The sequence below is a fragment of the Copidosoma floridanum genome, unplaced genomic scaffold (genome assembly GCF_036245765.1).
Source record: "Copidosoma floridanum isolate Cflo_tuat_1 unplaced genomic scaffold, Cflo_Japanese_pri ptg000020l, whole genome shotgun sequence".
In the NCBI taxonomy this organism is placed as follows: Eukaryota; Metazoa; Arthropoda; class Insecta; order Hymenoptera; family Encyrtidae; genus Copidosoma; species Copidosoma floridanum.
The window spans coordinates 1,430,913-1,455,161 of NW_028321897.1; the positions used below are offsets into that span (position 1 = coordinate 1,430,913).

A 24,249-nucleotide genomic window follows, 5' to 3' on the forward strand; every position below is an offset into this window, starting at 1 on the left:
ATCATTAATCACCAAAAAATGCAACTTACTAGATTGATCTTGCGTACAACAAAGTAATTTTGTACCGGCGTACCTATAATTTTTTAAGTAAACCTTGTACCTGCGTACCTAACTTTTAAGAAAACTCTGTACCTGCGTACCTATTTTTAAGAGAACTTCGTACCTGCGTACCTACAATTTTGTCAAGAAAATTTGTACCGGCGTTCCTCTAATTTTAAAAAATTAATATTTGTTATTCTATGTGCTGCATATTGCCATGCACCCTCTAAATGTTTTTACTGCGTTTGCTCGGGGGGGAGTATGTGGGGCTCCTCGGCTGTATGTATGCAGGAGTGGGGGAAATTCCCCTCCTGCCGCCCGCGTCTCCACACTTGCCTCGTTGCTCTCTCGACACGCGCATTCGAGCAGTGCTAGCCTGACCAGGCTCTTGAGCGTTTGTTTGTAGGCACCTCTAATAAAGACTCTTCTTACTCTTACACAGGCCTACTCAATCAGTCTCTCCTTCCCGACCTTGAACCGCTGGCAGCCGTGGGTCTGCCATCGCCTGGAACCTGCACTAACCCATAATTTTATACATGCTGCTGCCATCTCGTATCTCTTCCTACTATGAAACCAATGTAATCAATACTTACCAACTTGTGGTAAGTTTTCAAATTTTATGATACATTTCACGTTATCTTAAAATTTATTTTGTAAATCTTCAACAATCTTTTATTTTTTATATAGCATTTAAATTTTTAAAGATAATTTTACACGCTCATACATATTCTGGCATACGTTTACTTAGTTGAAGCATATAATAAGGAAATTTTCGTCGTTGGCGAGATAATCCTTGTCATCACTTAAATATTATATAGTCTAATTATTGGGAAAAATAGTTTGGTCCAACCAAGCTGCCAGCTTTAATTGTTATTGAACAAATTGTAAAAACATTTTGGCTTGTAACTGATTTTCTATTGGTCTGATTGAAAAAAGTACAAAAGCAAATATGTTCGTGAAAAATTTGTTTTTTGCAGTTTTAGGTTGCAAAAAAACCGAGAAATTTCTTGTTATTAAAATCAATTTTAATGAATTTACATTTGTTTTATTGATTCATAAAAATAATTAAAAATTTAGGATTAAGTGCCTATTATGAGTATCTTTAACCATGCACAAGTATTTTGTTTATTTAAAAAAAATGATGTCAGAATGGAATTGTTAATTCAAAAACTGATTTGCCCGAACTAGGCGTTTAAGTAAAGTTAGACCAAAAATTTCAACGGTACATTGTAAAGAACACTAAGAACTTTAATTTTATAAAGAAAAAAAAAAAATGTATTTTAAAAATTTAAATCAGTTCTTTAACAATAAGCGAATTCTATACTTAAATAAATACCTATAACTTCGTCAATTTTGCATATAAAGAAATGCAACAAATTTTTCGAAAATTCCATCATTTTAACGTATTTTAAAAAGATATAGATTTAAATATGGTGCTCCAAAAAAATGTTATAATCAAATCGGCGTTTTGTACGATTGGTCAAAAATTATTAAATTTTGCGACTTGGTAATTCTTTTATTGTATTTCTCAAGTGTTTATAAAAAAATTCATTCCAGATGTTAAAAGTGGTGTTTTATTATATCAACAAAAAAATGACTGTTTCATAACCTCAAACTTCAGATGTCCTGTTGGTGAAACATATATTGAAATAATATGGACGTTTTACTATTGGGACATCACGTACCACTATCGGGACATGCATTCACAATGGTGTTTCGCGTTAGGTACAACATTACGAGGTAATTTGCTATTAATTTAAAATCATTTCTTGTTAAGATAAAATAAATTAAAAAATGTGTGAGAAATAGAGAACAAAATATATAAATAAAAATTTGAATGTTCATGTTATTTCCTAGATGCGATTTTATATGAATTTGTAAACAAAATTTTACCAAAATCGTTTCAACATCGGTATTTTTATCTTAGTATGCTGTTATTATTCGTTTTGTTCCTTTAAACAGTCCCTAAAATAATTTATTTATAAGAAAGTATTTTGTGGTAAGATATTTCTCGTATGGGTATATCAATAGTTAGTTCAGAACGTATAGTAAATGTGCTGATTATTTTAATTCAGAGCTGGATATGAATAAGAAATTTTATGAGGATATAAGAATGTCAAGAACCAAATTTAAATTGCTTTATAAAATAAAAAGCACCTGTACATGGTCAAAAACGCATGTTAATCAGGCTGTGGACTCTTGTAGTCCTTTAGACAGTTATACAAGCATATTAAGTAGATGGATCTCTGTAGGAACTGTAGATCCACATGCAAAAAATGTTTTACTGTAAAATACTTCTTTGTAATTTAATTTTGTAAACTAATAAATCAAATGAAATTTTATCCGTGGACTAATTAAAATTATTAGTTCTACGTTGTGTTACTAACAATTTTTTTCTTTGGATTTCGATAAGACATTCTTTGCCACCTTTATAGTCTCTACTAAATTAGAGCATCTCTACGATGAATCCATCAATCGTATAACTTACTCTGTCAATTACTAGTAAGATTTAAGAAACAGAAAGTTTGATACACTAATGACTCGAAGAAAAATGACACCAGAGTCATCGACTGGTCCTCAGAAGCCATTCAAGCTTTCGACCAGACTAAGAACGACCTAGTCAATGCGTGTCATCTCATTCATCCTTCTCCGGATGCTCCCACTCGTCTAGTCACTGATGCCTCGGATTTTGCTATGGGCGCGGCCCTCGAGCAGCTCATTGGTGATGTCTGGAGGCCTCACGCTTTCTACTCGCAGAAGTTCTCCGCGTCTCAGCGCAATTACAGCGCTTATGACCGGGAGCTCACTGCTGTTTACGAGTCTATCAAGCACTTCAAATACTTCCTTGAAGGTCGTAGTTTCAAGGTGGTCACTGACCATAAACCCTTGATCTACGCGTTCACTCAGAAACTCGACAAAGCCTCGCCGCGTCAACGGCGTCAACTCTGCTTTATATCGCAATTTACAACATCTTTTGAACACCTCCCTGGGACTGATAATGTCGCCGCGGATGCTCTCTCGCGCGTTGATATGATTCGGCTACCTCTCGATATCGAAATGCCCGAACTCATACAGCATCAGCAGCATGATCCAGAGCTCAAGGAGCTTCTCGAATCCTCCGATCACTCGCTTAACCTCAAGAGCATCGAGCTAGGTCACAACCACAGTCGCCTTCACTGCGACCTGACCGGCAACATTATCCGCCCCTACGTGCCCAAAACACTTCGAAAACGTGTTTTCGACCTCTTTCACGCACCTGCGCACCCTGGTCCCAAGGTCACTGACCAGCTATTAAGGCAAAGATATGTCTGGCCCATGATGCACCGCCATATCAAAGCCTGGTGCCAGGCCTGTCCTGACTGTCAACAGTCAAAAATCTCTCGTCATATCAAAAACGAACCCCTACAGTTCGTGGCCCCGGATGACAGATTTCGACATGTCCACATCGATCTCGTTGGTCCTCTCAAAACCTGCGACGGCTTCTCGTACCTTCTGACCATGATCGACCGGTTTTCGCGTTGGGCTGAGGCTGTACCTCTCAAAAACATGGAGGCTTCCACGGTCCTACGGGCTTTTCAAGAACACTGGGTCTCTCGGTTCGGAGCCCCAAGATTCCTTACTACTGATCAGGGAGCCCAATTCGAATCCCAGATTTTCAACGCCTACCTGTCCTTCATCGGTTGTCAGAGAAAGAGAACAGCAGCCTACCACCCTGCCGCAAACGGCCTGGTGGAGCGCTGGCACCGCAGCCTTAAGGCAGCAATTATGTGTCATAACGAGCCTGACTGGGTAAAAATCCTCCCCACGGTCCTTTTGGGCCTTCGAACATCGGTGCGGAGTGACACAGGAGCCTCTCCTGCTGAATTTCTTTACGGAACCTCTCTTCGCATTCCTGGAGAATTTTTCATTTCTGACGACTTCCAAGCCAATCCTCAAATCTTCATCGAGGATTACCGCGAGCACATGCGACAGCTGAAACCTGTTCCCGTCGAACATCATCACGGGTCTCGCCCTTTCGTGTTCAAGAACCTCAGTTCTTGCACTCACGTCTTTCGGCGCTCTCCAGCTGTAAAATCTCTCGAAAGACCTTACACGGGGCCTTACAAGATTCTTGAGCGTGTCTCTGATCGGGATTTCAAAATCGACATCAAAGGAGTGCCCAAAGTGATCTCGACTGAACTGCTAAAACCAGCCTACTTCATTCCTGAGAACCTCGGAATTCCTCTACTCGACCTATCAATTCCACCCCTACAGCCCAAAAAGCCTATACCTATTCTTAAGACTTACCAATGTAATAAAAATAAGAAAGCTTCTGACAATGTGAGATTTGATCTTAATGCCTGACACTCGAATCACTTTTGCGTTACTTAATTTTGTTTTATATAACATTGCATGAAACGGACAATTGTATCCACCTTAGATTTAAGTAAAACTTGATTGTGATCTAGTCTTGAAGAGAATAAAGCCTTATCACGTTATCATTAATCACCAAAAAATGCAACTTACTAGATTGATCTTGCGTACAACAAAGTAATTTTGTACCGGCGTACCTATAATTTTTTAAGTAAACCTTGTACCTGCGTACCTAACTTTTAAGAAAACTCTGTACCTGCGTACCTATTTTTAAGAGAACTTCGTACCTGCGTACCTACAATTTTGTCAAGAAAATTTGTACCGGCGTTCCTCTAATTTTAAAAAATTAATATTTGTTATTCTATGTGCTGCATATTGCCATGCACCCTCTAAATGTTTTTACTGCGTTTGCTCGGGGGGGAGTATGTGGGGCTCCTCGGCTGTATGTATGCAGGAGTGGGGGAAATTCCCCTCCTGCCGCCCGCGTCTCCACACTTGCCTCGTTGCTCTCTCGACACGCGCATTCGAGCAGTGCTAGCCTGACCAGGCTCTTGAGCGTTTGTTTGTAGGCACCTCTAATAAAGACTCTTCTTACTCTTACACAGGCCTACTCAATCAGTCTCTCCTTCCCGACCTTGAACCGCTGGCAGCCGTGGGTCTGCCATCGCCTGGAACCTGCACTAACCCATAATTTTATACATGCTGCTGCCATCTCGTATCTCTTCCTACTATGAAACCAATGTAATCAATACTTACCAACTTGTGGTAAGTTTTCAAATTTTATGATACATTTCACGTTATCTTAAAATTTATTTTGTAAATCTTCAACAATCTTTTATTTTTTATATAGCATTTAAATTTTTAAAGATAATTTTACACGCTCATACATATTCTGGCATACGTTTACTTAGTTGAAGCATATAATAAGGAAATTTTCGTCGTTGGCGAGATAATCCTTGTCATCACTTAAATATTATATAGTCTAATTATTGGGAAAAATAGTTTGGTCCAACCAAGCTGCCAGCTTTAATTGTTATTGAACAAATTGTAAAAACATTTTGGCTTGTAACTGATTTTCTATTGGTCTGATTGAAAAAAGTACAAAAGCAAATATGTTCGTGAAAAATTTGTTTTTTGCAGTTTTAGGTTGCAAAAAAACCGAGAAATTTCTTGTTATTAAAATCAATTTTAATGAATTTACATTTGTTTTATTGATTCATAAAAATAATTAAAAATTTAGGATTAAGTGCCTATTATGAGTATCTTTAACCATGCACAAGTATTTTGTTTATTTAAAAAAAATGATGTCAGAATGGAATTGTTAATTCAAAAACTGATTTGCCCGAACTAGGCGTTTAAGTAAAGTTAGACCAAAAATTTCAACGGTACATTGTAAAGAACACTAAGAACTTTAATTTTATAAAGAAAAAAAAAAAATGTATTTTAAAAATTTAAATCAGTTCTTTAACAATAAGCGAATTCTATACTTAAATAAATACCTATAACTTCGTCAATTTTGCATATAAAGAAATGCAACAAATTTTTCGAAAATTCCATCATTTTAACGTATTTTAAAAAGATATAGATTTAAATATGGTGCTCCAAAAAAATGTTATAATCAAATCGGCGTTTTGTACGATTGGTCAAAAATTATTAAATTTTGCGACTTGGTAATTCTTTTATTGTATTTCTCAAGTGTTTATAAAAAAATTCATTCCAGATGTTAAAAGTGGTGTTTTATTATATCAACAAAAAAATGACTGTTTCATAACCTCAAACTTCAGATGTCCTGTTGGTGAAACATATATTGAAATAATATGGACGTTTTACTATTGGGACATCACGTACCACTATCGGGACATGCATTCACAATGGTGTTTCGCGTTAGGTACAACATTACGAGGTAATTTGCTATTAATTTAAAATCATTTCTTGTTAAGATAAAATAAATTAAAAAATGTGTGAGAAATAGAGAACAAAATATATAAATAAAAATTTGAATGTTCATGTTATTTCCTAGATGCGATTTTATATGAATTTGTAAACAAAATTTTACCAAAATCGTTTCAACATCGGTATTTTTATCTTAGTATGCTGTTATTATTCGTTTTGTTCCTTTAAACAGTCCCTAAAATAATTTATTTATAAGAAAGTATTTTGTGGTAAGATATTTCTCGTATGGGTATATCAATAGTTAGTTCAGAACGTATAGTAAATGTGCTGATTATTTTAATTCAGAGCTGGATATGAATAAGAAATTTTATGAGGATATAAGAATGTCAAGAACCAAATTTAAATTGCTTTATAAAATAAAAAGCACCTGTACATGGTCAAAAACGCATGTTAATCAGGCTGTGGACTCTTGTAGTCCTTTAGACAGTTATACAAGCATATTAAGTAGATGGATCTCTGTAGGAACTGTAGATCCACATGCAAAAAATGTTTTACTGTAAAATACTTCTTTGTAATTTAATTTTGTAAACTAATAAATCAAATGAAATTTTATCCGTGGACTAATTAAAATTATTAGTTCTACGTTGTGTTACTAACAATTTTTTTCTTTGGATTTCGATAAGACATTCTTTGCCACCTTTATAGTCTCTACTAAATTAGAGCATCTCTACGATGAATCCATCAATCGTATAACTTACTCTGTCAATTACTAGTAAGATTTAAGAAACAGAAAGTTTGGTTTATTTATCTGGAATTAAAAAAAAAAAACAATTTTATTCTACTAGGGGTAAACGAGGATATTATTGCGGTTGCACTCTTGAATAATGTGTATATTTTAATTGAACTGATGAGTTATGGATAGTCAATACTTGAAATTATTAAATCAAGTTATAGAGTACCTAATTCATTGAACTTCAGTTCACAAATAGCCTTAAAAACTTTACATTTTTATAACAAAAAATCACGTCCTCAATAACTGGTGCACACATAACCTCTTTCACTATGATGGTATTATTGCGGATATCCGGTTGATTTAGCATTGAAATTGACCACAATAATACGTGCAAAATAATATATACAGGCCCGCAATAATACCAGCATTGGCAACTGAACTTTAAAACCTCTTTTTAAATCGATATTCATGAGTTTATACATTTATAAAAGGGGAATTCAATAGTTTTTGAGTCCAACATCAATAATAATAAAAAATCACAACGATTTGACGCACTTAATTTCTTAGACAATCGTTTAAAGGTAACCACTAAAAAAAACCGCAATAATACCCCCGTTTACTCCTAGTTAATAATTTTAAAACAGTAAGCTAAAAAATCTTTTTAAAAATTCAATGACTAGTACTTAAACTGCAGGTCTATGATATTTCTAGGTTCATGCAGAATAAAATTTATTCCTTTTCACTTCCCGATGTTCTAGGTTTTTTAAGTATAGTAGACGCCTTGTTCAAAAATTCAATTGTAAGCTATATTTAACAATTGTATTTACAAAAATTCATCAACTTACTAATTTGATATCCCACAGTTAAAAATTTATAAACTGTTAATTAAAAATGTAACGGTGTCATTGCAATAGATAAATCGCTACAACAACATCTTCATGTAAATGAATTCAATATAAAAATAAGACTTGTATGTAAAAAATAAATTTATTAAAAATTGTACAATATTTACAAGAGTAATGAGACTCATTTTTACAATCCCTCAGAAAACATTCAGGATCATCCACCTTGAGGAAGTCCCAGCCATGTGAGCATTTTAGGCTAAACAAACTTAAAATTAGTTACAAGTGTATCAATTGTCATTAACATCAATTTTAACAAGTATAAAATAAAACAGGTAGAACTTGAACATACAAATAAATAAGAAACAAGTAATGCAATGAAAAAAACACATTGTTTCACATTTAAACAAAGTTATAAAACTCACATAAACTAAATTAAAGTGGTTTTGAATAATACAATACACTAAAAACGCATGCTAAAGAAACAACGAAAGTTAAAGTGATCCTAAATTTGCTGACTTTTAAATTTACAAGAAGTTTCTTTGTAAGAGATTGCAGCAAACATCTGAAGTTAAAAAAATATGCCCGAGTAGGAAAATTTATCTGACAGTTGTGCTTTAGATTTTGAAGTGAGTTTGCGTATCTTATCATCACTACTATTGTTGGTATACAGGAACTATCTTAATCGCAAATTTTTTCAAGTATTGAGCCCAAGAGATTTGCGAAGCAAGCCCAAAGTTTCTATTTATTTGCTCATGTATATTATAAAAGGTAAAGGTATATCATAACAAGCAGCTGACAGCATTGAAATTTTGAAAATTCTAAATGGATAAGCGCTGAGTAGGCCAGGCTAGATGAGTGTTAAAATAAAAAAAGGAGAAGTTTTCAACGGTACGGTAGCTCGGTTGGATGGTGCTTATATGGCGAACACTATTTTTCCTACCGAGGGCGCCTAAACTTCCAAACGTAACGAAAAACGCCTTGGGATTGGAAAAATTACTATAAGGACGTTGCCATATTGATGTAGAAAATGGAACTTGTAAAAACTTGAAAGTATGACAGATTATAGTGTGTTGAATTCTGAAATAACATGATCCATAATATCAGTTTGCTATAACGTTTTATTTTGTTGGCCAACTCATCTAGCCTGTTTAATTAGAGCATTATATTGAGACTGCGCTTGACATACTTGTTCTTTCATTTTGCATTAAACTAACTGTTATATATATATATAGTGGGGCTAGTGGGGCTTCGCCCTCCTGCGCGCCACCCCCCCCTGGTTGTGTTAAAAGTCTAATTTTTTAAAAATAAGCTTTTTGCATTGATATCTTATAAAGTCTTAAAAAATTATAAAATTAATCGTTAGTACCAAACAAAATATGTTAAAGTATATTTGACAGAATTCGGAAGACTACGGCATTTTTCGAAAATACTCGGAAATACATGTTCTACGCTGGGGAATGATAACTGGGCTGCTTTTAAGAAAATATGAAGAACAAGCTGCTGATTTCGAATAAAAGTGGTAAAGTTTATATAAAAAAAGAGATGACCTCTTGATTTTTTTTTGGTGGGCTTTATTATTCTTTCTAGTGGCCCCCTTTTTTAAATGAGCTGTCTATCCTGTATGTGTCAATAGATATTTCTAAAACCTCGTTCTAAACTCTTATAACTATATCTGCCCCTGCGCGCTCTGCGCACTAGGGTTGGAAAGGTCGACTATCGACTTTCGACTATAGTCGATTATGAGCGCCGCAGTCGAGCGACTTCCGCAGTCGACTGCGGCTGAGTGCAGTAGTCGTAGTAATCGAGTATTAGGACCGACTGCTTCGACTGGAGTGGAGGAGCGAGAGTTGCGTGAGAGTGAGAGTTTTTTCATTGTTTATTTATCGTCAAAGCGCCGAGATGGCTCCACGGAGTGCAGTTTGGTCTTTTTTTTCTAAAATTGAAAACGGTTCGAAAGTTAAGTGCAAGGAGTGCGAGAGTAAGGGGACTAATTTCACGCTGCAGTTCAAGACAAGCACAAGCATGATGTTTCTCCACGTCGAAAGCGTGCACAAAGTTACATTGCCCAAGCAGATTCCATCGGGTGGGAAATCAAAACGGAAGAGGATTGAGGTAGAGGAAGAGACTGTTGACGAGGACGACGACCTTCTTGGAGAGGTTTCAGAGGTTGAGGTTAGTTGCATACAATTATACTTCTGACTCGCCGTGCTTGGGCAAACTAAACCTTGCCTCTACGTAGCGTTAAGCGTAGTTGCGTATGATGTGATGTTAGGCCAGGCGCGTGATTAATTTATCCGTTGTATTCGTGTACATCCTCATCGATTTGGTTTTTACAGCAGGAGTATCAATCTCCATCCTGCTCCCGCCGTGGCTCGCAATCAAGCTCGGCTTCGACTTCGACGCAATCATCACATGTTGCCTCATCTGCTTCTGCTGCACGCCCAGGAACTCTCACTGCAATTTGGAAAGAAATGAATTCGTTCGCGGGTGAGTCATATTCAGCCTGTTTATGATCCTTACCTCTTGCTCTCTGGTCAGAACTTTATACTAAATATTTTTTTTTAATTTTGGTTGTAGATGGTGGCTCAAGGAATGCAGAAGTTACAGATGCTTTGTTATTTATGATAGCTCATGACAACATGCCATTGAGAACCCCTGAAAAGCGAGGTTTTAGAGTGTTTTGCAAAAAATTGAACTCCAGGTATGAGGTACCCTCAGAGCCAACAACGACCAAGAAACTGGGTGTCAAGTATAGAGTCCTTCGGTCAAAAGTGAAGATCATGCTTAAACAAGCAGAATCATATTCTCTTACTACTGACATTTATACGCACAAGAATACCACTGTAAGCTATCTTGGGTTCACGATTCACTTTTACAGAGGTGAGTGTGGTAGCGTTTTGCAGTCCTGTTAATGATTAACTTTAGTCATGTTTTGAATCTCATTTATACTGTTTCTGTTTGATACCTGCAGGCTCTAAGGAAATAACTCTTGAAATCAGCTGCAGGCCCCTCCGAGAACGTAAGACTATTTTTAATCTAGCCAAAATTATGAGAAGTGTCCATGAGGAGTGGGGCATAGAAGTGGATAAGGTAGATGGTATAACTACTGATGGTGGAGCCAATATCAAAGGGGCAGCTAAGGAAGTGTATGGAGTGAACAAGCATTTTTCATGCATGGGTCATATCCTCAACCTCATCGGCAGCAAAGCTCTAGGACTCCACGGCTCTAAACCTCGTCCATCTGAGATTGAGGTTGATGCTCCAGTTGAACCAGATCTCCCTGAGAATGAGTCAGACATTGATGATGAGGATGAAGAGGATGGCTATGTTGAGGCCCGTGGCCAAGCTGGAGCTGATGGCACACCAGACAACAGTAAGTCCAGAGCCTACAAAGTGATGCAGTTGGTTACTGAACGTAAGCTTAATTTTTATTTGTTTTGAATTTTGTCAGGTGCTATGCTGGGTGCCGTCCTCCGTAAGACAAAGAAGATTGTTACCTTCTTCAGAAAGAGTGAGGTTGCCACTAGTGAACTTGTAAAGCTCCAGATTGAGGGCACAAATAAGACTGAGAATGATGCTAAACGGTTAATCAATGAGTGTCGCACTCGTTGGAGCTCAGGGGAAGCAATGTGTGAGCGTTTTCTTGAACTATCTGATCCAGTGGGCAGGACTTTAATGAAGGTGAGCCTAGACAAGTCAAGCAGAAGTGTGCCTCCCGACATGCTCACTGTGTCTGAGCTGTCATCATTGACTGATGCACAGACACTCTTGAGACCTTTGACTCTAACCACTAAGAGTCTCAGTAGTGCAAAAACTGTGTCCATCAGCAAAATCATCCCTATGATCAATAGCATGCAATCGGTAAGTTACATGCCAATATTTGGCCAGTTATTATTGCTCAATCATTTTTCAATCTTTAATATAATACTGTTTGTGTTTTTCAGCGGATTCAAAAATTTCAACCTAGCACTCCAGTAGGCTTCAACCTAAAGCAGACCCTCCTTGATGACATCAAAAAGTTTTTCGGCAATATTGAGAGAACCTCGCTCTATGCAGCTGCGACATTGTTGGACCCTCGCTTCAAGAGGGTGCCCTTCAATTCAGATGTTGCGATTGCTGAAGGAATGGGCTACATTGGTATGCAACTGCTAATAATTCTTGAAAATACATTTCTGGGAGTTTGGAGCTAAAGTAATTTTCCCCTTTTCAGCCAAACTAATGAATGAGCGAATGAACGCGGTTCGCTGTGAGGCCGAGACCGAGGCGGAGACCAACCGAATCTTCGGTGGCCTTGACGATCCAGAGCAGGTTGCTGAACCAGACGATGACAGCGACGATCTCCTGGCGTCCTTCGATCAGAAAGCCAAGGACTTCACCGCAAGGAATGCCGCAAACCGAGAACCAATCACGGGAATCCCAGCCGAGCTGAAGCAGTACCTCGCGCTGCCTGTGGTTAATCGCAAGGCCAACCCCAACGTCATGCTGGTCCTTGAAGGGCTCAAGGAGACCTTTCCAAACGTGTGCGCCGTTGCACGGCGCATTCTTAACATCCTAGCCACTTCTACCCCATGCGAGAGATTGTTCTCGCACGCTGGAATGATCGGCCACCAGCTTAGGTGCCGCATGCTGGGCCGGCGTTTAAACGAGTTGGTTTTTTTGATGTCTGTAGACGAAGAGGACTGGTTTTCTGAATTTGGGCTCCATTATTTTTAATTACTTTCCTGACTGTTGTAAATTGATTTATAAATACATTACATGAATATTTCTTTGCCTGGCGTATACCATTTCCTACCAATACCTTTTTCACTCATATATTCTTAAAATACTCAAATGATTTCTTTTGGCCTAAAGGTACATCTAGATGCTGACGCCGGAACCAGCGGAGCGTCAAGGTAAGGTTAGCAGGGGAATGTATATATCTATAGAGCTTGTATGTGACCTGCAGGGGAATGTATATACCTATAGATGTATATACGCAGATGCTATGTAAATTCTATAGATATATATACATTCCCTGCTAACCTTACCTTGACGCTCCGCCGCTCCACTGGTTTCGGCGTCAGCATCTAGATGTACCTAACGGATTGTCCATGAAAGTCGATTATAATCGACTTTAATCGTTCATTTGGGTCGATTATTCCTTGACAGTCGATTTTAAGTTTTCGACTGAGTCGACTTTCCGATTAATCGACTATTGCGGTGGCTTTTCCATCCCTACTGCGCACCAACACCCGTAATAGCAAATATAGATTTACGAAGTATGGAAAAAACACGAATTATATTAATTGTTACTTAAAATTGATATATGTAATAAATGTACATTGATCATAATTAACAACATAAATTTTTAACAATCATTTATCATTTTCCCTGACTAATGCCTAATTTTTATATATTTAAAACGACAACGTATCGAAAGATTTCAAATATCGTGAAAAATTAAAAAATTACGATATTGTCAGAATTACAAATTGGTTTTGTTTTAAGAGTATCGTTAGTTGATTGGTTTTTTTCTTTCAACTTTTTATAACTAAAATTTCGGCCCATTTGTATGTTTTTCTTCGTTAAATTCATTTTAAAAAGTTACAAAATGTCTAAACGAAAATGTGCCAGTAAATTAAACTCCCAAATTGCAACGGAAAAAAAATTCTTCCTTTTACTTCTACAGAGAACTTTCTTACAATGGCTTGGACAGGTATTGCTTCTATTCTGCTTCTAAAGGGAATGACCACTCACAGAACTATCAGACTTTCTTCAGGCTTAAGCACTATAGAAAGTGCGTTCTTCCAGTTTGAGCCAAATAAACAAAAATTACGTAATGTAGAAGTTAATATTTGGGATGAAGCTTCTATGATACCGAAAAAAGTGTTAGAGATCGTTGATAGGACTTAAAAAGATTTATCTAGTAGTAATAAACCTTTTGGAAATAAAATAATAATTTTAGGTGGAGACTTTCGTCAAATTCTCCGAGTAGTAAAAAACGGAAACAAAATTACTTTTGTTCAAGAAACCATAAAATTTTTCAATTTTTGGCCTTTGTTTAATAATTTTTAATTTAAAATTTTCTTCATTGCTACTGGATATAGGATATAATAGGATTATATAAATTAAAACTTTTAGAATTCCTCAGACATGGAAAACGAATGATATATGTTCTAAAATTTTTAATAATGATGATGATTCTTTTATAATTAAAGCTATATTAACATCTCACAATAAAAACACACATTTTTTGAACAAAAAATTTTTAAATAATATGGTTGGAACATTAGTAATGTATTATAGTATTGATAAAGCAACTCACAAAGAAGTAGATAATTCAGACGTTAATATTTATATTGATTTCCCTACAGAATATTTAAATAGTATTAAAGAAGGTCTTCTTTCACACGAATTGAATTTAAAAATTAACGCTATTGTTATGTTTATACGAAACTTAAACATATCTGAAGGACTTTGCAATGGTACAAGATTACGAATTACAAAATTATTCAATTACAACATTGAAGCTGAAATAATCTCAGGTGAAAAAAAAGAAATAAAGTCTTTATTCGAAAAATAACACTAAACACAAACAATTCTTCTTTGCTACCATTTATACTGTACAGACAACAATTTTCATTTACCTTAGCTTTTTCTATGACTATCAATAAATCTCAAGGTCAAAGTTTTGATGCCTTAGGATTATACCTTAGAAAACCATTATTTTTTCATGGGTGTGATGTATTAGTATAAGATCTTGTTGTACTGATTGCGAGTGACCACTAACGCTCAGCGCGTAACCAGCCGTCTAGTAAACTAGACGAGTGCGTAGCTGGAGAAAGTTATATTAATTCACTTCAATACTCGTTACTCGTTATATACGAACATATGTATTCAACGTTTATTCATTATTTTCAATAAACTTATTATTACAATTATATCATTATTTAATGGCGTATTTATTTATTAATGAAATATATTACAACTTTGGCGACGAGGAATACGAACTCAAAGGTGATATAAATACGAAAAGTGTAAGCCGTGCTATAGAAAGGTATAGACGCAAGATTTAGTGTGAATGTCGGGAAAAATTAAAACAAGTTGGATTCCGACATTGAATAAAACAGAACTTAATTCGAACAGAAGATAATTCGGACAGTTTCAAATCAGCAAGTGACTCGGAAGAAGAGACAAAGAGCACGATGTCAGGAGATTCTACGAAAATAGAATTTTGCTTGAGTAAATATAATTGGCAAACATTTATTGATCGCTTGGATTTTATGTTTATCGCTAAAGATATTAAAGATGATGCGAAGCAAGCTGCGCAAATGCTGATGCGATTGGATGAAAGTGCGTTTGAATTAATGCAACAAATAGCAGCGCCTGATTCTCTTAAAGAAAAAAAATACGATGAATTAATTAAATTGATGTCAGAACATCTCAATCCAAAGCCATCGGAGTTATTAGAACGCTGTAAATTTAATCAAGCAAAAAAGGAAGAAAATGAATCAGTTGCAGACTTTTGTGCAAGATTAAAGAAAATGTCATTACATTGCAATTTTAAAAATTTAAAAGAATCGTTAAGAGATCAATTTGTTTGCGGTTTAAAGGATGTGGATACAAAAAAAATTTTATTCAAGAAATCAACCTCAGAATTCGACGAAGTTTATAAGGAAGCAATTGCAAATGAATCAGCAAATAAAAGCGTTTCAGTTGTATATAATACGTTGGAACAAAAGAATAGAAATAAGCAAGAAGTTTTCAAATTCCAAAGTGCTCAAAGGCAAATAAATCAAGGCCAGCATTGTAACACACAGCAAGGCAAAACGATTGGAAAAGGTAAACAAATAGGCACATGCTATTGCTGTGGGAGGACAAATCATCAAGTGAAAGATTGTCGCTACAAGGAGTATACATGTAACCTGTGCCATCAAAAGGGACATTTTATGCGTGTGTGCAAAGAAAATAACAGCAAAGGCTAAAAGAAGGTTCAACTGTTAGAAGAGATCGACGACAACACCGATGAGGCACATCAGGAAGAATTTTTCGCGTTCAACGTAGGCGAAATAAATTTTGTAAATAACCTAGACGCGAAACCAATGTTTGTGGATGTAATGGTATTAGATGTTAAGCTGCCTATGGAAGTAGATACAGGTACGTTCGCAACTATTTACAAAGAAAAATTTAGGGGACACAAACTGTCAGAAACGGAGATAAGTTTGAAAGTATATGATAATAGAGCGCTAAAGCCATTGGGAAAACTCTTAAATCTGTGACGTGGTAGCTGAAGCTATCACGTCACTATGTACCTATATTTTTGGGCGAGTCATTGGCGGCTACCGAGTCCTATGACACATTATATATTTTACATATGTATCGTTTTACAACACATTCTTAATGTGTGTTCTCGGTGCCGCGGACTACGAGCCAGAGGAGAGAGAAGGACCGAAGACCAGAGAAGGGATTGAAAGTGTGTGTGGTATGATTGGGTGAGCATGTGTGTAAGAGAGAGAAGGAGAGAGAGGCGAGGGCTCGCGACACGTCGGAGAGGTGTGAGCACCGAGCGGCCGCGTCAATTCCCTAGTTTTGGAAACCTCCAATAATTTACCGGTTTTTAGGCGTGTTGGAGATTTTTCGTATACACGGGAGGGGCGCGCGCATCTGTTGAAGTGCACTGCCATAACGCAGCAGTACCGCGAGAGCCATCAGAGAGAGCAGAGTCAAGGAGGATTATAGCAGCCACGATAGAGAGAAAACGAGAACAGTGACGAGTATCCGCGAGACAACAACGGGAGAATCTTCAGAGCAGAGCAGGTTAAATAGAAGTATTGGTGAGAGATAGGGAAGTGATAGGGCAGAGGAAGAGATTGAGGAGAGCGGGGTCAAGATCGAGTGTAACGAGAGAGCATTTGAGGCTAGGAAAAAGGGGAATTTGCGAGAGACCATCGGGTAAGAACAACGGAGATCGCCCGAGGCAGAGAGCACGGCCGAGCCGTCACGACGAGTGAGACGAGTTCCAGGTAGTCGTACCCTGCAAGGATAACCAGGAGGTAAGTGTGCTGTAAATAGTGCACCGGGTGGTATACGGGATAGTGTTGGGACGATCCGAGCGGGCGCAGGTGAGTGTGAGTAGGCGTGGAAAAGGGGGTGTATTCGTGGGTAGTGGTGGTGTCAGGGTGTAGGGCACTAGAGAAAGGTCGAGAGATAAGAGGTGTGAGTGGGATTGTGTGCGAGCGTGTGCGTGTGAGTGAGAGATTTAGGTACGGGTCACCGCCAACCGAATAAAGGTTAAGGCCGGCGGAGGACGACCAGGAGTCGCTCAACCCAGGACATCTACCTCAAGGACATTGGAACCATATATATATATATATTTATACAGAGAGAGAGAGAGAGAGAGAGAGTGAGAGGTGGGACTTGTACAGGGTAGAGAAGGGAGAATAAATAGCGCATGCGCTGTGAAAGTGACACCAGGGAGTTATTTTTTTGTAGTTGGTGCCCCGAAGTCCCCTTCTAGTTTTCTTTTCAGGAGTGTTCGGCGTTCCCGAGCCGAGCACCAGCGGCAGACCTCCCGGAGGAGAGGAATCCAGTGGAGAGGGACGAGGAGGAGTAAGTAAGCGAGTTTTTCTTTGTGAGGGAATTCGGGACGGCTGTTTTCCCGGCCGAAAAATTCTTGTCACAAATCTACCGGTTAAATTTGTAAATAAGACGCGTACATTAGACTGTTTTGTATTGCCAGGTTCAGGGCCAGCTTTGATTGGTAGGCAATGGCTAGCGGAGTTTGAATTATGGCCTTTTAAAATCGGTAAAGTAAGAAACTTTGAAATAAACAAAACAGATGTAGAAAATGTTATTTATGAATTAAGTAATACATTTAAAGAATTGTTTAGTGAATCAGCAGGATACTATAATAAAAGCAAAGTTCAGATTCACTTAAAAAGCGATGCGAGACCAATAGCAATGAAATGCAGATCGGTGGTGCATGCTTTAAAGCCACTCATAGAGAGAGAAATTGAAAGAATGTTGAGTCTTGGGCATTTGGAAAATGTTGAAGTGAGCGAATGGGCCACGCCAATCGTGCCAATATTTAAAAACAACTGTGATATTCGAATATGCGGTGATTTTAGTGTCAGATTAAATCCATTTGTAATAATTGACAAATACCCGTTACATACGATTGACGAGATTTTTTCGGTGTTACAAGGAGGCGTTTCTTTCTCTGAGCTGGATTTGAAGCATGCGTACATGCAATTTCTTGTGGCTGATAAATGTTAAGATTTATTAACTATTGTAACGCACAAGGGACTTTTCCGGTACACGAAAGTGCCCGAAGGGGTATCACCTGCACCGGCAGATGTGCAAAAAAAAATCGACGAGTGCTTAAGGGGATGCGAGGGCACAATAGCGTATATAGATAATATCTACGTTACTGGTCGTACAGAAAAAGAACATTTTAAAAACTTGAAACAAGTGTGTTTGCGTTTACAAGAAAGTGGCTTGAGGCTCAATAAAATAAAATGTACTTTTATGCAAGATCAAATTGAGGTGCTAGGTTTTGTGATAAATAAAGATGGTTTGCATAAAGCAAAATCTAAGGTAAAAGCAATGATAAATGCACCTCGTCCCACTAATAAAAAAGAATTAGCATCATTCTTGGGGCTAGTGAATTTTTATGCGAGATTTTTAAGCAACAGATCTGAGAGACTGAAGCCACTTTACGATGCGTTAAATGACAAAGTATTTGAATGGAATGATAATTGCGAAAAGTCATTCGAATGGGTAAAAAATGAATTAATTTCCCCAAGAGTATTAGCCCACTATGACCCGAAAGAGCAGCTAGTACTGGCTTGCGATGCGTTTGCTTACGGGCTGTCGGCTATCTTGTCGCACAAGTACAAGAACGGAAGCGAGAGACCGATAGCATATGCATCAAAAAGAATAGCGAAGAAGGAGCTTAATCGTACAATATTAGACAAAGAAGCTATGGCTATTGTTTTCGGGTTTAAGTGCTTTTACCAATTCGTTTTTGGAAAAGAGATAATTTTACGCACAGATAATAAGCCATTACAGCTGATCTTGGGCCCACGTAAAAGTATTCCGATGACAGCAGATAATAGATTACAACGTTGGGTATATTATTTGTCTGGTTTTAGGTATATAATTGAGCATGTTAAGTCAGAGGCTAATGCTAATGTTGATGCGTTATCTAGACTGCGAATCGATGAAGATATTGAGTTGATGGACACATCGTTTTCGCAAGTAAAATTTTTTGAAGATAATGTAAGCGCATTTTATTGTAAAATTTTGGCAAACGAGAGTAAAAAAGATACGCTTTTGAATAGGATAATTAAATATGTTCTAAATGATTGGCCTGAAACAAGTAACATATTAGATGATGAAAAACCACTTTTTGCAAAAAGATTAGAGCTTACTACTGAAAAGGGATGTTTATTCTGGGGTTTGAGGGCAATCATTCCGAACTCGATGCGAAAATTATTTTTGAATGAATTGCATGCAACGCATCTCGGCATAGTTAAGATCAAGATGTTTGCGCGCTCGTATGTTTGGTGGTCGAACATTGATTGTGATATTGAAAGCCTGGTTAAAGACTGTAAAATTTGTTTAGTTCAGCTTAAAAAACCGCCACAAACACCGTTAACCACATGGCCATGGCCAGATAAATCGTGGAGTTGCATACATTGTGATTTTGCTGGTCCATTTTACGGAAAAATGTTTTCAATTATTGTGGATGCGCACTCTAAATGGCCAGAGGTCATTGACTTCAAGTCGGACACTAGAGCATGCAAACTAGTAAGTGAATTTAAAAATTTGTTTTCTCGATTCGGATTGCCATTGCACTGCGTGACAGACGGCGGTCCTCAATTTAAAAGTAAAGAATTTCATGAATTTTTAGAACGAAACGGTGTGAGGCATACGCTATCGCCCCCTTATCATCCAGCGACGAATGGCGCGGCAGAAAATTTCGTACAAACTTTCAAAGATTAGGTCACTAAAATTGTGAAGGGGGGAGAAAAGCTAGATACTGCGATAAGTATGTTTTTGTGGGATTATCGCAGTATAGAGCACTCTACGACGCGACGAACACCATCGTATTTAATGTATAAGTGAGAATTAAGAACACGTTTCGACCAACTCAGGCCTAACGTGAATGACGTGGTGTTTCAAAATCAAAAGGCACAAATACAAGCCCGAGCCGGTAATAGACAATTGCAATTAAATGAGAATGACAGCGTCATGATTAATGATTATAGTGCGCGTTCTGAAAAACGAATTGAAGGAAAAATTGTAAAACAAACAGCGCCGAGTAAGGTCAATGTCCCTACCACGGAATATTGTCCCTATAGCGGAACGATTTTTTATTTTTTGTACCAAAAATTTTATTGCTTATGTATAAGTTTACAAAAATTGCAATAAATAGTTTTAAATATCTTCAAATCATTTTTAAAAATTTTATCTGAATACACTGATGTGAGGAGTAAATAAAAAATAATTTAAAAACGTACACTTTCCGCCTGTAAAATTAATGAGAATCCTATGAAAAGAGAGGATTTGTGTACCCATGCTGTATTAATTATAAAACATTATATGATACCGGAGTCAAATTTTTTCGCATGTATTTAAGTTATACTTTTTATTTATACGTATGATGTGATGGAAAACTTAATATTTTTTTTAATTTTCGCGCGTTCCGTTCTATGTTCACTGTCGGTCAAAATGTACATTAAAAGAAACAGCCAAAATAACGCGTTCCTCATTACCTGCGTAAACAAGACATCTTGTCCCCATCGTGAAGCATACTTTACTAGTCAACATAATAACGTTTTAAACAATTTCATTTATCATTTTGTATTGTTTTAAGTACTATTTATTTGTTCAATAAGATAAGATTTGTCATTGTTAATCTTAAATTGATTGGTAAGTAATGTTAAATCACACTAATTTGAAAACATAAAACTTAACCTTAAAACTCTATTCAACAATAAGTATCACTTATTTATTTTAGATTTAGGTATACAAAAATGGAACAAATGGGTGCTAAAAAAACAAAAATAAAAAACAAGAAAATTCCAAAAAAGGCTACAGATGCGAAAGGAAAGGTGCGAAAAAGAAAAATAACAAAAAAAACTTATACTTCTAGTCAGCTAAACTTAGCCATCCAAGCAGTGAAATGTGGAATTTCTATTAGAAAAGCTGCTTCAAGATTTCATGTGCCTCAAACAACAATTTTTCGGCGTTTAAAAAATCCAGACATAGAATTGAAAGCAGGTGCTCAAACTGTTTTGACAGCTGCTGAAGAAAAAAAAATTGTAGACTGGATACATTACAAGGCTGAAAGAGGTTTTCCAACTGACAAGGAGGAGTTGCTTGATTGTGTTGAAGCCTACGTTAAAAGCTTAGACAGAGAAACACCGTTCACCAATGATCGACCAGGTAGGCATTGGTACGAATGGTTCATGAAGCGTCATCCCATGGTTCGAACAAGAACTCCTCAACATCTGACTTCAGCTAGAGCATCTGTCACCGAAGAAGACCTCAAGGATTGGTTTACACAAGTTCGAACGTATTTAGAAAGTAAGAATTGCTTAAATCTGTCTGCTTCACAATATTTTAACTGCGATGAAACAAATATTCACTTGTGCCCTAAGACTGATTCCGTCCTTACTATGAAAGGCTCTCGCACTGTTTACAAGATTGTTAATGCTGTTGAAAAAGAAAGTGTCACCACTTTATTTACATACAGTGCTAGTAGTGCTCGAACACCTTCTATGATATTATATAAGTATGCTGAAACTATCCCACAAAAAGTATTTGAGATTTGTCCATCAGAATGGGGGATTGGCAACTCCGACACAGGCTGGATGACCACAGAAACTTTTTACGAGTACATCACGAATGTGTTCTATCCCTGGTTACAAAAACAGGAAATTCCATTTCCGGTTGTGTTGTTTGTAGATGGTCATTCCTCCCATATGACAATGCCTTTATCAAACTTTTGTCGAGAACGTAACATTGAAATAATTGGGTTATACCCCAACTCGACTCACATAATTCAGCCCCTCGACATTGCTTTTTTTCGGCCATTCAAAGCAATTTGGAAAAAAGTAGTCAATAATTGGAGAAAGGAGTTGAAGCTAACAAGACTGACCAAACCCCAGTTTCCAGCTGTATTGAACAGAGCTTTAAGTATGATGGACGAAGAGCACATTCTCATAAATGGATTTCGTAGCAGTGGGCTTTATCCTTTAGATCCAAATGCAGTGCGTTATGATATCTTGCAAAGAAAGGGAAAAACCAAGAGTCATTCAATGAACGAAGTTGAAAAAATAAATGACTTGAATAATACTTGTTATAATAAAAATAAACAGTTTTTTGATAGATTCGAAAAATCTTTACCAGTAGAAACTCTACAGAAATTTAAATAAGCTAAAATAAACCAGATTTGGACAGGTGACCTCAAAGATGAAGGATTATTTCATCATTGGCTCAAGTTAAAAAAGGAATGTACAAAAGGTACATACAACTTTAAAAGTTCAACATTTTTTAATATTTAGAAATTCATATGTACAGTTTTAAAATATATATATATTACTTAATTACAATTACGATTAATAACTACGTTTTAAAATTGATGTACAAAATCTTTTTTATTGTTAGATTTTTTTCTTTTTTAATTAACATATTTACAGTTATAACAGTTTAGAAAAATATTTACAATTTAATTTTTTTTCCATCTCAGATAAAAGATTTTTTTTATTAAATGTCTGTAAAATTTATTTATGCATATTTAGAAGTAGCAGTAAAGAATAAGCCTACTATTAAGACGGTTCAAAATATAAGTACAAACAAAACGTTACCTCAAGTAGTAAACGATTCTCACGACGATCTGACACCTTTTTGTGAAATTGACAGTAATCCCAACAATCACCTCACAGTCAGTAGTTCCCTGGCAGAAACAGTTTGCAATGCAGAAATTGCAATTCAATCAATTACCGACGAATGCTTTATATATGCAGCTGAAGGACTGACCAAACAGGGCTATGTACTTGAAACTGAATTAATGGGCGATCAGTCAGATAATTATACACATTTAAAGAATGTTTTTAATCAAGTAGAATCGATTGATAGTACTTTAGCACCTGTGACACATAATACATTGTCAAATAATATTTCACCGTCAAAAAATGTCGAAGAGCAAAAAATCAGCTCTTATGAGGTAGTTCAAGATACTTTTATGGCAGAGCCTTTAAATTTAAACTCTCCTGAGATACAGTTGAATGCAGGTTAGTTTTGATATAAATGTATAATTTGAAAATTTTTTATCCATATTTAATAAAAAGTGTGTTCTTTTACTTCTTAGATCTCACCCGGGAAACCCCTGCAAAAAGTATTCCCTTGGCACAAGAAGTGTCTCATAACGAGGAAAATATTGCACCTCAACTTGGTATTATATACCCCTACAAATTATTTTGAATAATCAAACAAGAATTTCAAAAAATATCTTTCTCTCGTTTCAATTACTTTGTTTCAGACACTTCAAATTAATCCAACATACAAGAAAGCAATAAACCTTTGGAAATGTTTAACAACATTTTTACACTGCCTGAAAAGTACTTGCCAAAAAAAAAAAGGAAAAAATTAAAGGAAAAGGAAAATTTGTTGCTGCATGCACATCTGATCTGTGGTATAACATCCATAAACAAAAGGAAGATAAGGAAGCTGAAAAAAAAAAGATGCAAGAAAGGAAGAAAGGTTTAGTTGCTCAAAAAAAACAGTTAGATATAGAAATCAAGGGGGTTGAAATCAAAATATTACAAGAAACAGGTGATGGGAAAAAAAAGTTGCAAGAAGAAAAAAGTCTTTGAATGATAAAAAGAAAGAGTTGGACTTGCAAATTAAGGCTATTTTAATAAATATCAAACAAGAAAAATCATAGATAGTTTATTAAAATTTATTTAGATCTTAGAATTTTTATTTAAATGTACTCAAGCTGGAAATGTTTTATATTTACCAAAAACTATAATAAAAAAAAAATTTTACTAATGTAAAAAGGTAATAAGAATAAATAATAATTTAATGTAATAAAAGAAATGAATACGAAATTTATAAAATAAATAGTAAATTATATATATTTCACCTTGGCTGATCCCCTCTCAGTTATTATTACCTTTAAATTATACATAAATAATTTGAAAATTCTATATATATTCATTTCAAATCATGTTCCGTGATGGGGACAATGACTGCGGAACAGTGCTGCCTAACTACTGCAGACGTTCCGTTTAATGTACATTTTGATCACCTTCTTATTTATCACATAAATTTTTTAATTCTGCTTAAATTTTGATATAAAACAGCAACTTACGTTCAAAAACAGATGACCCACCA

The 24,249-nt window shown here is 36.2% G+C and overlaps 2 protein-coding genes across 2 annotated transcripts in view; one reads left to right on the top strand and one right to left on the bottom strand.

The window, feature by feature from the left end:
• Window positions 1-8,077: 8,077 nt before the first annotated feature.
• The window catches only part of LOC149374294 (uncharacterized), a 37,476-nt gene continuing 21,304 nt past the window's right edge, over window positions 8,078-24,249 (bottom strand). The window contains exon 4 of the mRNA XM_089594000.1: window positions 8,078-8,119. Coding sequence (XP_089450126.1) covers window positions 8,078-8,119 — 42 coding nt within the window. The remainder of the gene's footprint in view (window positions 8,120-24,249) is intronic.
• On the top strand, window positions 10,244-12,576 carry LOC106643577 (E3 SUMO-protein ligase ZBED1-like). Its single transcript, XM_089593831.1, has 6 exons — window positions 10,244-10,350; window positions 10,441-10,757; window positions 10,789-11,236; window positions 11,315-11,724; window positions 11,808-12,000; window positions 12,074-12,576. Exons 1-6 carry the CDS (start codon window positions 10,335-10,337, stop codon window positions 12,574-12,576), a joined length of 1,887 nt encoding a protein of 628 aa, XP_089449957.1. The 5' UTR covers window positions 10,244-10,334.

Bases quoted from the DNA above. Each gene is read 5' to 3' on its own strand.
- LOC106643577 (XM_089593831.1), top strand. The intron at 10,758-10,788 runs GTTTTGCAGTCC...GATTAACTTTAG, and splicing joins ACAGAGGTGAGTGTGGTAGC to TCATGTTTTGAATCTCATTT. The intron at 11,725-11,807 runs GTAAGTTACATG...TGTGTTTTTCAG, and splicing joins TGATCAATAGCATGCAATCG to CGGATTCAAAAATTTCAACC.